Source organism: Geotrypetes seraphini, chromosome 18 (assembly GCF_902459505.1).
Source record: "Geotrypetes seraphini chromosome 18, aGeoSer1.1, whole genome shotgun sequence".
Lineage (NCBI taxonomy): Eukaryota > Metazoa > Chordata > Amphibia > Gymnophiona > Dermophiidae > Geotrypetes > Geotrypetes seraphini.
Window position 1 is genome coordinate 18,867,990 of NC_047101.1, and position 13,915 is coordinate 18,881,904.

At 42.0% G+C, this 13,915-nt stretch overlaps 1 protein-coding gene across 4 annotated transcripts in view; it reads left to right on the forward strand.

Annotated features, from left to right (window-relative positions):
- FAXDC2 (fatty acid hydroxylase domain containing 2) overlaps positions 1 to 13,915 on the forward strand; it is a 42,440-nt gene that overhangs the window by 16,133 nt on the left and 12,392 nt on the right. For all 4 annotated transcript variants that reach the window (XM_033927291.1, XM_033927292.1, XM_033927294.1 and 1 more), the window contains 3 exons: positions 691 to 794; positions 1,255 to 1,376; positions 9,239 to 9,444. In XM_033927291.1, the coding sequence (XP_033783182.1) occupies positions 691 to 794; positions 1,255 to 1,376; positions 9,239 to 9,444 (432 nt within the window). The remainder of the gene's footprint in view (positions 1 to 690; positions 795 to 1,254; positions 1,377 to 9,238; positions 9,445 to 13,915) is intronic.

The following is a 13,915-nucleotide window of genomic DNA, read 5'->3' on the forward strand; positions in this document are numbered from 1 at the left end:
AAGTGTGAAACAATTTGTGACATTGTTCAGTTTGGGTGTTCCAGAACATGCTGCAAAATTAATCTCAATCTGGAAATGCCCAGTTTTATAAAAGATGATGAATTGTGTTAGTACATACTGCCTTAGGCCCATAGAGCTGTCAACAGCCTTTACATTACATTACATTACACTACAGATTTCTATTCCGCCATTACCTTTCAGTTCAAAGCGGATTACAAAAAGAGTTATGGAAGAAGAGTTACAAAGTTAGATCAGAGATCGTTTCCAAGAGAGGGATAAGAAGGATCAGGGGTAGGGGAGGGGATGGTAAGAAGGGGTATTCATGGTATTAAGCTTTATTAAGGGATTTCTTGAAGAGTATAGTTTTTATTTCCTTTCTGAACATCTTGTAGTCTGGAGTTGTTATCAATAGGTTGGAGATTTGGTTATCTATTTTTGCTGCTTGAGTGGTTAGTAGGCCGTCGTATAGATTTTTCGTTTTACTTCTTTGACTGGGGGGTAAGTGAATGGGGTGTGTGTTTTTCTATGCCTGGTAGAGGTGGTTTGGATGAGGCGGTCGTTTAGGTAGATTGGGCTGTCTCCATTTATAGTTTTAAATAGTATACAGTAGAATTTAAATTGTATTTACCTTTTTATCTAGAGAAAGGAAATAGAGCATCCAAACTTTAACTGCTCTTATTTTTTCCACAGGCACCTGCAGAGATTCTGGGGTGCATCTGGAGATTTCTGGCAGGCACAGTGGGGCAAGCTGTATCATTATTATGGAAGCAGTGACTGGGCACTTTTCTTTCTCTGTGAGTTAAGAGTTGGTACATGGAACTGTGCATTATAAAATGAACCGATCCAATCAAAGGAGATTCAAATATATTTTAGCTGCACAAAAGCTTTGTGATGCTTTGATTATAAGGTGGCTCTTTCCCACTCTGATTAGCTGTGAAGCCTGTCATGTAGCTTCAGTTTTGTTTTTAATAATTTATATTCTGCATATCCTACAATTCTGTGCAGATTACAAATTATTCAGGTACTCAAGCATTTTTCCCTCACTGTCCTGGTGGGCTCCCACTATGTCTAATGTACCTGGGGCAATGGGGATTAAGTGACTTGCCCAGGGTTACAAGGAGCAGTGCAGGATTTGAACCCACAACCTCAGGGTGCCGAGGCTGTAACTCTAACCACTGCACCACACACTCCCACTGATGCATGTGCGAGTTTTGAAGGTGTCTAGTAACTGCCTCTTTGTTCTCTGGGATCCAGGTGCTTTTGTGATCCCCAGCCTCACCTTCTGGTTCTTCAGTGGCATCCTGATGATTATAGACCTGACCGAAAAGCCCAGCTTCATTACACGCTACCGGATTCAGCTAGGTAAAAACAGTCCTGTAAGTACATCTTTGCATTTTACTCCATTTCACTGTGGTCTGGCATTTAAGGGTAAGATGCCTGGTACTGCTTAGTGTTAAAGCAGGAGGCTACAAGCCAGAATTCAAATCCTATTTCTCCCACCGCTACTTTTTGTAACTTCAATTACCGTAGGTACAAACTCTGAATTAAAGTACATGAATACACATTATTATTGAAATAGGCCTCGGTGCATAAAACAGGTCCTGTGGTAAATAGCACATGTTGCAGTGCTATTCAGTTTTAGATGCAGTTATGAATTTTGGGGCTAAATAACCTCCAGTCTTAGCGACAGAATTTTACTGCAGCCAAACCGAGCATTGCCTGTAAAGAAAAAGAAAAAAAAAAGTGTTTTCCGGGAGATTAATGATAGGGTCTGCCTAAAGTCCAGTTGGCCCTCTTCTAGCAAAGAGGAAAACCAGGAATGTTGTGCAAACCTGGGTGTTTTTTTTTCACCCTGCCTGACCTGAAGCATTCTAATGACCTGGCATTTTTTTTTCTCTCTTTATCTTATCCTTTTATTACTGCACTTTGGAGTAAAGTAACATGCAGTGTTGATTATGTATTTGACTTTGGAGGTTATCACTGTAGGATGGGGAAGACAACCAAAGCAGTACAAGTAAAAGATAGCATAACTTCACAGTGAAAACAACTTTTGTAATCGCTTAAGAGAGGATCTACAGCTCCTCCTGCAGCAAGCCATAAATCTGATTAATCAGTAATTGTAGTTCATCTTATTAAATCTTTGAGATAACACAAAGACAAAATATTAGATTTTACATCTCAGATACATAAAACACATTAAGAACATAAGAATAGCCTTACTGGGTCAAACCAATGGTCCATCAAGCTCAGTAGCCCGTTCTCACGGTGGCCAATCCAGTACCTGGCCAAACCCCAAAGAGAGCAACATTCCATGCTACCAATCCAGGGCTTAATAACAGACTATGGACTTTTCCTCTAGGAACTTGTCCAAGCTTTTCTTAAAACCAGCTATGCTATCTGCCTTTACCACAACTTGTTCCAGAGATTAACTATTCTCTGAGTGAAAAAATATTTCCTCCTATTGGTTTTAAAAGTATTTCCCTGCAGTTTCATCGAGTGTTCCATAGTCTTTGTAATTTTTAACAGAGCGAAAAATCGATCCACTTGTACCTGTTCTACTCCACTCAGGATTTTGTAGACTTCAATCATATCTCCCCCTCGGCCATCTCTTTTCCAAGCTGAAGAGCCCTAACCTTTTTTGTCTTTCCTCATACGAGAGGAATTCCATCCCCTTTATCATCTTGGTCACTCTTCTTTGAACCTTTTCAGAACAAAGGTGATAGATCTCATATGAAGATCCCCGATTCCCCAAAGCAACCTCATCTACTCTTTATCTCCTCTAGAAATTACCAGATATCTTCTTCTTGTAATACGTTTTTTTGTAATTCTTTTGTAATCCGCCTTGAACCGCAAGGCAATGGCGGAATAGAAATCTCTAATGTAATGTAATGTAAAATAGGGCCACTGCTAGGCCTTTTTCTCTCAATGGGTACTAAAACTTCAACAACTGAAGTGACTGGTAAACACATAGCCAAAGCTGCCAATCTTGTGATAATTTCTGTCTCTATCTGCACAAGGTAAGGGATTGGTTTTGTGTGCAAATTGTAGATGTAGCGAGTAAGAATTTTTTTAAATAAATAAATAAATACTGTGGATGTAATTCATTGGGGTATGGACTTAAGTGTACATTTTTGTATTGTTACCCTATTTTTTTCTGCTTTTGATATAGTGCATAATATTACTTTAATGTTATAATGCATTAGGATTTAGGGGTGTGTTATGTTGAAAGTTACAAAGAGCAGCAGAGTGGAATAGGATTTGGACAACTGGACATTAGATAGGCCCTATTTCAATCTTCAGGAAAACATTCCCTTGTTTTCTTTCTTTACAGGTAGTGCTTAGTTTGGCTACAGTAAAATTCTGTCACCAATACTGGAGGTTATTTAACCCAAAAATTTACAAATGAGCCTATAACTGAAGAGCAGTGTAATACATGTGATTTATTGCAGTGTGTTTTATGCAGCGATACCTATTTCAATAATAATGCACATTAATTCAAAGTTTGTACCTGTAGTAATCCTGGTTTTCTACAAACTTAACTGGTCACACTCTGCACGTGAAGACAGATGAATGTTTCTGGTTTACCCTATGGCTATAGGTGTGCCACAGGATTTTAACATTATGCACGTGAAGACGGATTAATGTTTCTGATGTTTACCCTACGGCTATAGGTGTGCCACAGGATTTAACATTATCTGAACTGGTGTTTTAATTTGTATCTTACACTACTCTGGAAAGTTCTGTGTAGTCTTCATGTTAAATATACAATTTACATGAAGGACATGTAGAAATTATGGCTGGCAGCAATACAGAGCAAACACTTTAAGAACTAGGAATGGAGTTATGTTTGGCTGGCACCTTCCACAGAACCCAAGTGGGTTGAGTGTGGTAGAAACCGGGTCCTTACAGATGCTCGTGGCTGCAGTTAACACCTTTTCTTTTCCTCAATCTCCTTCGAACCTGTCTTCCAGAGAGCTGTGATTCTGTATCAGCGTGGGACTAAGTTTAAAGTGTTCCTCTGCCCTTCTGGTTCATAGACAAAACCGCCGAAGACAAAGGCGCGCGCCGACAACTGAGCGCAAGATGGAAGCGCGCGCTGAAGAAAAAGTGTTTTTAGGGGCTCCATCGGGGGTTTTTGTTGGGGAACCCCCCCACACTTTACTTAATACAGATCGCGGTGGCGTTGTGGGGGGTTGTAACCGCCCTCATTATACTGGAAACTTAACTGTTTCCCTGTTTTTTAGGGAAAAAGTAAAGTTTTCAGTAAAATGTGGGGGGCTACAACCCCCCACATCGCGGTGCGATCTGTATAAAGTAAAGTGTGTGTGTGGGGGGGTTCCCCCTACACCCCTGTCGGAGCCCTTTAAAACAGTCATTTTCTTCGGTGCGCGCCTCCACATTGCGCTGTTGTCTGCGCGCACCTTTGTCCCAGCGCGCTTTTGACCTGACACTGCCCTTCTTCCTTCCACTGCTATCCAAAATTAGTTTCTTCCGTTTTTTTAGTCCATCCTCCCAAAGGAGCTCAGAATAGGTTACAAATCAAGCACCCAAGCATTATCCCTCTCTGTCCTGGTGGGGGTCACAGTCTATCTAATCCATGTGGGGCAGTGGAAGATTAGGGCCCAGATGCACAGTGCAGCAATCGTTGCTAAACCTGTTTTGACAGCTTTAGCGATGATTGTATTTGCCGACCTGATGCCCAAAACGTCTCACCGTGTGTTTTTCCCCCTCTATCACCCATTTTCCGATCCAGCCATGCAAATTAGTTAAAACCCCATGCAAATTAGCCAAGTGATTGATGCACTAACATCGCTTGGCAAGGCACAAAAAAAAAAAAAAGCAAGGCTCTGAGCAATTATATTAGGGATTTCTATTCTGCCATTACCTTGCAATCCAAACCCCCCCCCCCCCCCCCCCCCGACAGGTCTAGCTAGACCTGTTGGTAACTGTGTTACCAACCGGTTTGACTGTTTTTTGGGTGTTTTGTTTTTTTTTTTAATGGCACAGATATTTTACCTGAGTTATATATGCAAAATACCTGTCCCATAAAAAAAAGAAAAAGTCCCCCCTCCCACTGACTATGGCCCTCCCCAACGAATGCAGCACCAGGAATCCTCCGCCCCCCCTCCCACTAGCGAAAATCAGCAGGAGGGATGCCCATTCCCTTCCCCTGCATGAGAAACAAATGGCGGGAGGGCTACCCATTCCCTCCTGCCTTGCCAACCACCCATAAGGACCTTAGGCATCTGAACCAATCAGGGCCTTACATGATGCACTTGGGAGGGGAAGGCCTGCCATTTTGGACTGGCGGGCCTCCAAGCAGGACAGACTGAGCATTTCTTCTGTTCCAACTTCCTTGAAAGGTAAGGGATTTTTTTGGGGGGACCTCCGGTGGCAGGAGGGAGTAGGCATCCCTCCTATTTTTTTTTGGGGGGGGGAAGGGGCAGGATAGGGGATGTTTGGAGGGGGGCAGTGGGCATGGGCCTCAGTGACAGGAGGGAGTATAGGCATCCCTTCTGCCATTTCCCTGCCACAGGGGCATCCTTCTTGCCATTTTTTTCTAATGAGGAGGGATTCTTTGTGCCACAGGGGGGGAGGGCTTTTTTATGGGGCTTGTGTAAGCATCTGTGCCCATTACAAAAAAAAAATGTTTCCTACCTCGAACAGCTGAGTGGCAGGAGGCTGCTTTAAGGGCTTCCCCTCCCGGCTCTGCACATGAGTGAGTGTCGCTCTCACAGCCACCAATTGGACAGGAGAGACAGGGATTACGATGACTGTCCGCACGAATCATTTGCATGCAAACTTTTTAGTGCATCAATAGCTCTTTTTGAATCAGCCAAAAATTGGATCAGAAGAGACCCACACAGTCTTACCTATCCCCTTTAGTACATCTAGGCAGCGAAGATAGACAACCAAGTCTCCAACCTATTGACAACCCCAGACTACAAGATGTTCAGAAAGGAAATAAAAACTATACTCTTCAAGAAATCCCTTAATAAAGCTTAATACCATGATAAAGCTTAACCCCCCTCTTACCATCCCCTCCCTAACCCCAGATCCTACTTTTCCCTCTCTTGGAAACCTTCTCTGATCTAACGTTGTAACCCTTCTTCCATAACTTTTTGTAATCCGCTTTGAACCGAAAGGTAATGGCGGAATAGAAATCTGTAATGTAATGTAATGTAACATGCTCAGAGTCTCAAGGAGCAGGGCGGCGTTTGAACCCACAACCTCAGGGTGCTGAGACTATAGCTCTAACCACTACACCACACTCTCCTCATATTGACCCAATTCAGGTCATCATAGCAGGTCTTTAATGGACATGCTGTCACTTGTCCCTTGGCCTCAGAGCAGGCACTTGAAAGCAATAATTGAAATTAGTTTGTAGTCCACATGCAATATCCAGGTAATTTTACTTAAAAGTCTAAGCATATGTAAAATGGGCTTCTTGTTCATTAACATGGGGACACAGCAGAGTTGTGGTAAAAAGGGAAACATTGAGAGCTTTATTCTTGCTGTCTGACAGTCAAAGGATGTCATTAGAATCATTGCACAATTTTTAACATATTAAGTTTTCAGTGCCGCTGTTTACAGGGTGGATGTCATGGGCTATCTAGAGTTTACAGGGACATATTCAAAGCTGATAACTCGCAAGAGGATTGTGAAAATTGCAAGATGACCTTGTGAAACTGGCATCAAAATGGCAGATGTTTATTGTGAGCAAGTGCAAAATGATGTATGTGGCAAAGAGGAACTCAAACTATAGCTATGTGATATAGGGTTCCACAGTAGGAGTCACCACCCAGGAAAAGGATCTAGGTATTATCATTGAGGCTATTAACGGAGAAAGCCCAGCCTACTGGAATAACAAACTAACTCAATCCTCTTCAACCAGGCACAGGAGAACCCATTCACTATTCATACACCCATCATCCAAAAATGTCAAATGAAAAAAAACTATATGACAACCTAAAAGCCTCCAAAGCAGCTAAACTGGACAGACAAATCACCACTCTGTTATCATCGACCACAAAACCTTCAAGAAAGATATTAAAACCATAATCTTCAAAAAATACATAAAACCCATCTAGCACGACCAGTCCCTACCCAATCCCCTCCAACCCTCTCTATACCCTTAATACATTCTAATGTGCTTCTAACTACCCAACAAAGTCTAAAATGCTTCTAATTTACCCACTTATCATCTTAAGATCTCGACTTCTCTTTGGTAATTCTTAGTACCCAACATTTATCAACTTAAGATCTTGACAACTCTCTGGTGCTTCTTAAGTAAATATTATGACATCACTTATGCTATTCCTATTTGGTACTTCTTAAACTTTTAATGTAATTCTTGATAACTTTGATGTAATCCGCCTTGAACCGCAAGGCATTGGCGGAATAGAAATCACTAATGTAATGTGTTGAAACCCTCAGCTCAGTTTGTGGTGGTGGCTAAGAAAAGCAAATAGAATGTTAGGAATTATCAGGAAAGAAATGGCAAACAAAGATGAAAATGTTGTAATGCCTTTGTATCACTCTATGGTGCAGCTGCAATACCGTGTACAATTCTGGTTGCTGCATTTCAAAAAAGAGAGAGCGTAGCTTGGCAAACATAGTATGGTAATGGTGTATATAGCATAGTATAGTAGGACAAGGATGGTGAACAGTATGACCTAGTGTGGTAGAACACTGTATGACAAAACATGGCATGGTCAGACATAGGATGAAGCACATCGGCTTTTGAGACTCAAGACAGTGTAGGGTCAGGGCCCTTTGTCAGAAGGTCCGGCAATTTTGGATCGTCGTATTCTCATAGAGGGTCAGGGGAAAAGATGAGTTTTTATTGCCTTCCTGAAGTTCAGTAGACCTTCTAACGATCTTATTCGGGTAGGCAGTTGGTTCCAGAGGCGCTGTAGGTAGTGTAAGATCTTTTTCAGGCATTCTCAAGGTAGAGGGCGCATCCTGAAGGCGTGCGTAATCGCATTTCTTCTTGCGAGTGAAGTGGTTGATTCAGGGTGTAGGGCAGATGTTTGGAGGTCATGTTGTAGAAGAGTATGTAGGCCATTACTAGGCCTTTGAATATACATCGTTTGGCGATCGGCAGCTAGTGGGCAGTGCACAATGCTGGGGTGATTGGGTCTCTTATGTGGAGATTCTTTAGGTGTCGGATGGCTGCATTTTGTACTTGTTGTTGTCGATGGTTTTTTGTAGTGAGTCCATTTAGGAGCATATTGCAGGAGAGGACAAAGGCATAGAGTAATTGAGAGAAGTCCTGTTCCAAGACATATCGTCTGATTTTCTCTAGTTGCGGAGGTAATAGAACAAGGAGGATACTACTTGAGAGATATGGTCAGAGTGCGAAAGGTTGCTGTCAGTGAACAACCCCCTCCCAAGACTGCATACTTTGTCTTTGGCCATCAGGATGGCCGATTCCCAAGAAATTAACAGGCAGGTGAGTTTGGGGTCACCTCTCTGTATCCAAAGAAGCTCTGATTTCGCCACATTTAGTTGCACCTTCTTTTGGGTCATCCAGCTTTTTATTTCCAAGAGGCAGTTGTTTAGTTTGGCGATTTGAGCATCTCAGTTTGAGCCTAGTAGTGGGTACAGTTGTATGTTGTTGGCAAACGAGTGTATTTTTATGTGGTATTGTAGGGCGTTGTCTATCATCGGTTTGATATAGAGGTTGAAAAGCAAAGGGGACAAGAAAGCGCCTTGAAGTACTCCATATTTTATCTGTTTGGGTCATGATAGAGTGGCTATTAGTAGGATGCTTTGGGTCCTGTGGCTTAGGAATGAGAACCACTGGAGTGCTTGATCGCCAATTCCAATATTTGCGAGTCTGGCGAGGAGGCAGGGTGATTGATGGTTATCAAAGGTGACACTGAGATCTAGAAGTACCAGTAACCCATTGTTTCCTTTTTTAATATGCTCCAGCAGTTATCGATAATGTCCGCGAGGACATTATCTGTGCTATGGAATTTAGCAGAGCCTTTTGTAAAATACTCAAATTGTCAATGTCCTGACCTAGATATCCCAATGCGTACTAGACATCATATGCAATATGGAGCTTTACCTGTCCTTTTTTAGTCTACTACCTGTAACAAACTATAGCTTTACTGGGAGGGGGGCAGGAGAGAGAAACAGTTCTAAGACCTTGAATTATATTCAATGAAAAAGCAAAATTTTGATGAACAGTGATGGAGTATGGTGTAACTCTAGTGTTTATTCTTTCCAGGTAGATTCAGTGAAACTCCGCCAAGCTGCCCTGACTGTTGTGTTTAATATGTTGTTCATCTCACCTCCATTAATTGCGATTATGCATTACGTTATGCTCTGGCGGGGTAATCCTTGCAGCCCTGAATTACCTACATTCCACTGGGTCTTGTTGGAGCTGCCCATCTTTGTCTTGACTGAGGAAATACTTTTTTATTATTCACATCGGTGAGTTCATTCTTCATTGATCCTGCCTGAAAAATGATCTTAGCCTCTGGGGCCTGACCTAGTCATTCAGAACTTACCAAACAACCCCTAACCATGTTCCTTTTCCTTTCATGCCTATCCTGCCTCAAAATAGAGTAATTCATGGTATAACTTCAGCATGCAGGGGTTACAGCAAGGCCTAGTAGTTATGCTAGGTAGAAATTTAAAGTAAGGTAGCCATACTTTTTCTGGTAGCTTAACTTAAAGCTCTACATACAGCCAGGGATAATAGGTTGAGGAACTGTTGATAAATAACTTTCTAGTGCAATAGGTGTGTCATTCTGGACAGTATGGTATTCTCCCCATGGCCGCAAGCCATGCAGAAGAAATGCACTCCAAATTTTCAGCTCTTCAGAGGGCTTTGCTGCCTCCTTCAGTTTTTTCTTTTGCACACGAGGCAGAAGGTGTCTTTCTGATCTAGAAAAAAAGATTAGGGGCTAAATTCACTAAGCTCACCGATCGTGTCCTGACCAGTTTGCGAGCATTCCCCGACCCAATTCACTAACCTTTCGGACAATCAATCTCTCACCCGATCCACCTATGCAAATAAGGGGAAATGGCATGCATAAGTAGGAAGCCATTGATTCACTAAAACAGATCAAGGAACACCGATTGGGTTTGCCGATCCAAAATGAAGCGACTGATGAGGACCAGTTGCTTACTGTCCTTGCAGACTCTCCTTTCTGCTGCTCTGAAATCCCAGTATCAAAATTTTTTTCTTTTTAAAAACCCCATCCAAATAAAAGTGTACATATGCATACTCCTCCCTTTTAATATATTGTGCAAAAAGCGCAATGCGAGCCCATGGTTTTAACCCACGGGTTTAAAATCTGACTGCACAAAGCGTGTTCTGTTCTGTAGTCTGGCTGCACAAATTTAAATGATTCCTTTGGAGAGCTGCATAATATGGCTTTGAATGTACACTCGTGGGGCCAGCAAGTAAACTGCAGCCACCCCTCCCCCTTCGTTTTGACCTCACTTGTGCGGAGAACAAATGCATGCGCAGATCGCATCTACAGCCAACCAGGATGGTCTGAGTGTGCGTCATGATCGCCCTGCAGTGATCCCTGGGGCCTGCATCTGATCAGATAATTTGCATGAGGACATTGTAGTGATTCGCTCGCTCAGCAGAACTTTGCAACAAATCGCCCAAGAACGATCCAGACCGGTGAGTTTAGTGAATCTAGACCTAGGTTCTTACCTTGCTAATATCTTAGTACATAGGGGTGTCATTCTGAAACCCCACTGTGTCAGTTATTTCTCCTCCTGCCTACTGTCTCAATCAGAAGTTTGAGTAAAAATTTAGATATTTTGTCAATCAGATCTTAAGGGTATGAAGAATAATCTACTGCTATAATTTACTGAGGAATGTTTGAGCTCCATAAATGTTTCTGATTGGTATGATTATTTTGATGTTTTGATTGTTCAATTAAAATGTTTAACATGTTTGTTATACTTATAAAGCAGAACAGATTTGCTCCCCATACCCCTCCTTCCTATCTGTTTCTGTATAAGGCTTGCTTTGGTACAAACTGAAGGGGCAGCACAGTCCTCTGGAGAAGGAGGTGGAGTTGAAAACCTGATGTGGATTCCTTCTGCATGGCTCGCGGGCATGGGGAGAATACCCTTCTGTCCAGAATGACACCATCTATCTACTGGAAAAGATATTAGCAAGGTAAGAGCCTAATCTCTTTTTAGCATTGCAATTATTAATGGGCGACTCAAACAGCACCCACTTTTCCAATCAACACCCATTCTTTCTGTACAGTAGATGAAAGATGCGAAAAGTTTTTCTAATGCTGCTTTCCATTATGTCTATGCCAGACCAGTCCAGAACAAATAGGTTATGTCCATCTACCAGCAGATGGAGACAGAGAAAAAATAGTGCCAAGAGTTGTACCCTGGAATGTTAAGTATTTTTTTCCAAGCAGATAGTGGATGGATTATGCAGCTTCTTCTTGGTGCTTGACTGGTAGCTCCTGGCTTGGTTGATTCCAGGTGGCAGTTGAATGAGGATTATGCTGGACATCTTGGCTCAGGTTATAATCTGATCTTTCTCAATGAGCTTGAATAACACCCAGAGCTTCTGGGTCCCTCATCCCCCGGCTTGGATGGCATTGGAAGGTGCCAGTTCCCTCCCCATTCCTCCAGATTCACTCCTCCTGACCTCAGAGGTGACTTTGGAGTGTGGAATGAGGCAAAAGTTTATTGGAACTTCAGTGTTTGGCAATCTCTGAAGAACAAATATGTATTTATTTTTCCTGCTTCTAGTTTTCACTTCACTGAGATTAAGTCCCTACTTTTTCCTTGTTTGCTGGTGAACCAGAAGTTTCTGTGTCTGTAATTTTAAGGGCGTTTAGGGTATTTAATCACCAGTAACCAAAAAGAATTACACTATTGCTGCCTTTCTAGTATCTGCGGTTTCAGCTTGACAATTTTATTTTCTCCTTAGGCAGGCTGGGTTTATTTTTCCTACCTTTAGATGCCTCAGTGTTGGCAGTTTTCTGTTTGGCTGAAGGGCCTCTGTCTGTGGTAATCATGATTTTGCTTTTTTTTTTTTGTACTTGCTTATTTCTAATGTTGAAAAAAAAGTCTCTTCTTGAGCACATGTTCTGTCTGAGGCAGTCCATTCCTAGGGTTACCAGATGTCTGGGAAAACCTGGACATGTCCTCTTTTTAGAGGATTGTCTAGTTGCCCAAAGGGCAAGGTAAAAAATGATTGTGGTCTAGTGGTTCTCTCAGGTCTGGAGAAGGAAAATTGATTGGCAAGGTAATAATCCATTAAGTGCCCTGTAAAACAGACAGCCAAGTTTGAATAATACTCGGTTTTCCATTTTCAGCCAGTGAAGTTTGTGATAATAAGGAGTTATGTGGTCAGATTTTTTTCAAGATGAATATTAACGTAACAGCGGTGTTTTGGATAATTCTCAGCTTCTGGAAGTGTTTGCAAAAGGGGGGCCACAGATGTATCTGAGCAATTGAGTTTACAGAAGTGGCCTTGGCTACAGTCTACTCAGTTCTACATCTGATACTGTAGTTACTTCTATTCTTTTCAAAGCAGTGGGCTGTTTCTTTAGCTGCAGTAATACTGGGTGCATTTTATACTCCAACACTTTCCTATACAGCGTCACCTAACACACCTGCTTCTCTGGAACACTGGCTATCAGCATGGGCAGTTCCAGGAACTGCTTTTGCCACCTTCGACATCGTCTCATCTACTATAGGTTTCAGGTCAGATTCAACCGTTTCCATAGATTTACCCATTGCAATACCATATAGTACGAGCTACATAGTAGATTTTGGCAGATAAAGACCTGCATGGTCCATCATGTCTGCCCAACAAGATAAACTCATAAAATATGATGTGATACGACATGGACATATTGGATCTTGATTTGTCCTTACCCTTTTCAGGGCACAGACCATGGAAGTCTTCCCAGCACTGGCCTCTGTTCAGCCATGATCAGGGCACAAACCGTAGAAGTCTGTTTGGCACTGGCTTTGCTTCTCAATTGTGTTGCCATCTAATCACTACTAAGCTAATCCGTACAGGATTCCTTAGCTGCTTCTATGATGCTAGCTCAACAGCCTTCACTAGGACTCTGGCAATAGTTTTTGGCTGCATGGCTCCAGTAGCCTTTCCTGATTGTTTTCTTTTAGCTTCGTTCTGGCTCTTGACGGTACCTCTTCACTAGTACCTTGTATGAATATATTCTGCTGCAGCTTTCTTAAATCAAGTTATCAAATGAAACACGCTCATTGTGTCTTTCCAGTCTTAAGTTTTATGCAGACCTTTTTTGGAGGTGTCTTGAGGCATGGTAGTTTAGCATGGCTTCTCATTAAATCTCTACAGTGTCTATGAACTAGAGCCTTGATGGTTATTTTAGGCCTATCATCCTTTTTCTGCTTTCCCCTATATCTCATCACATCGTCCATTGGTTTGTGCCTTCTAGATGTATAACATATTCAATGTCATGAATTCCTGCTTTAATCATTAGCCATCTTCATTGTTCTACATGATAGCTTCATCAATGCCTTTAGTAATTCCAATAAAGTAGGCTTACTCTTAGTTACCTTTGGAACTCCCACTCACTGATGCTGCAGTTCGCCCATTCTCTGGGTTTTTTTCTTTGTCCTGCCCTATCTGGAGCATTGCTTTACTACAACCCATTCATTCTGGACTGGTCTGGTGTGAGTAAAAGAAAGAAAATGATCATGTAAGAAACAATTTTCCCATAAGACACAAGATTTGCTTGTGTGTTAATAACCTGAGAAAGCTGGCATAGATGTAATGGAAGGGAAAATTATGTTTCTTACCTGATCATTTTCTTTCCTTTAGTCATGCCAGACCAGTTCAGAAACCCTCCCTCTTTGGTTTTCTTCAAGTATTTTTTTCTTACAGGTAATAGTTTCTGCTTTTCATTTCCTTCAC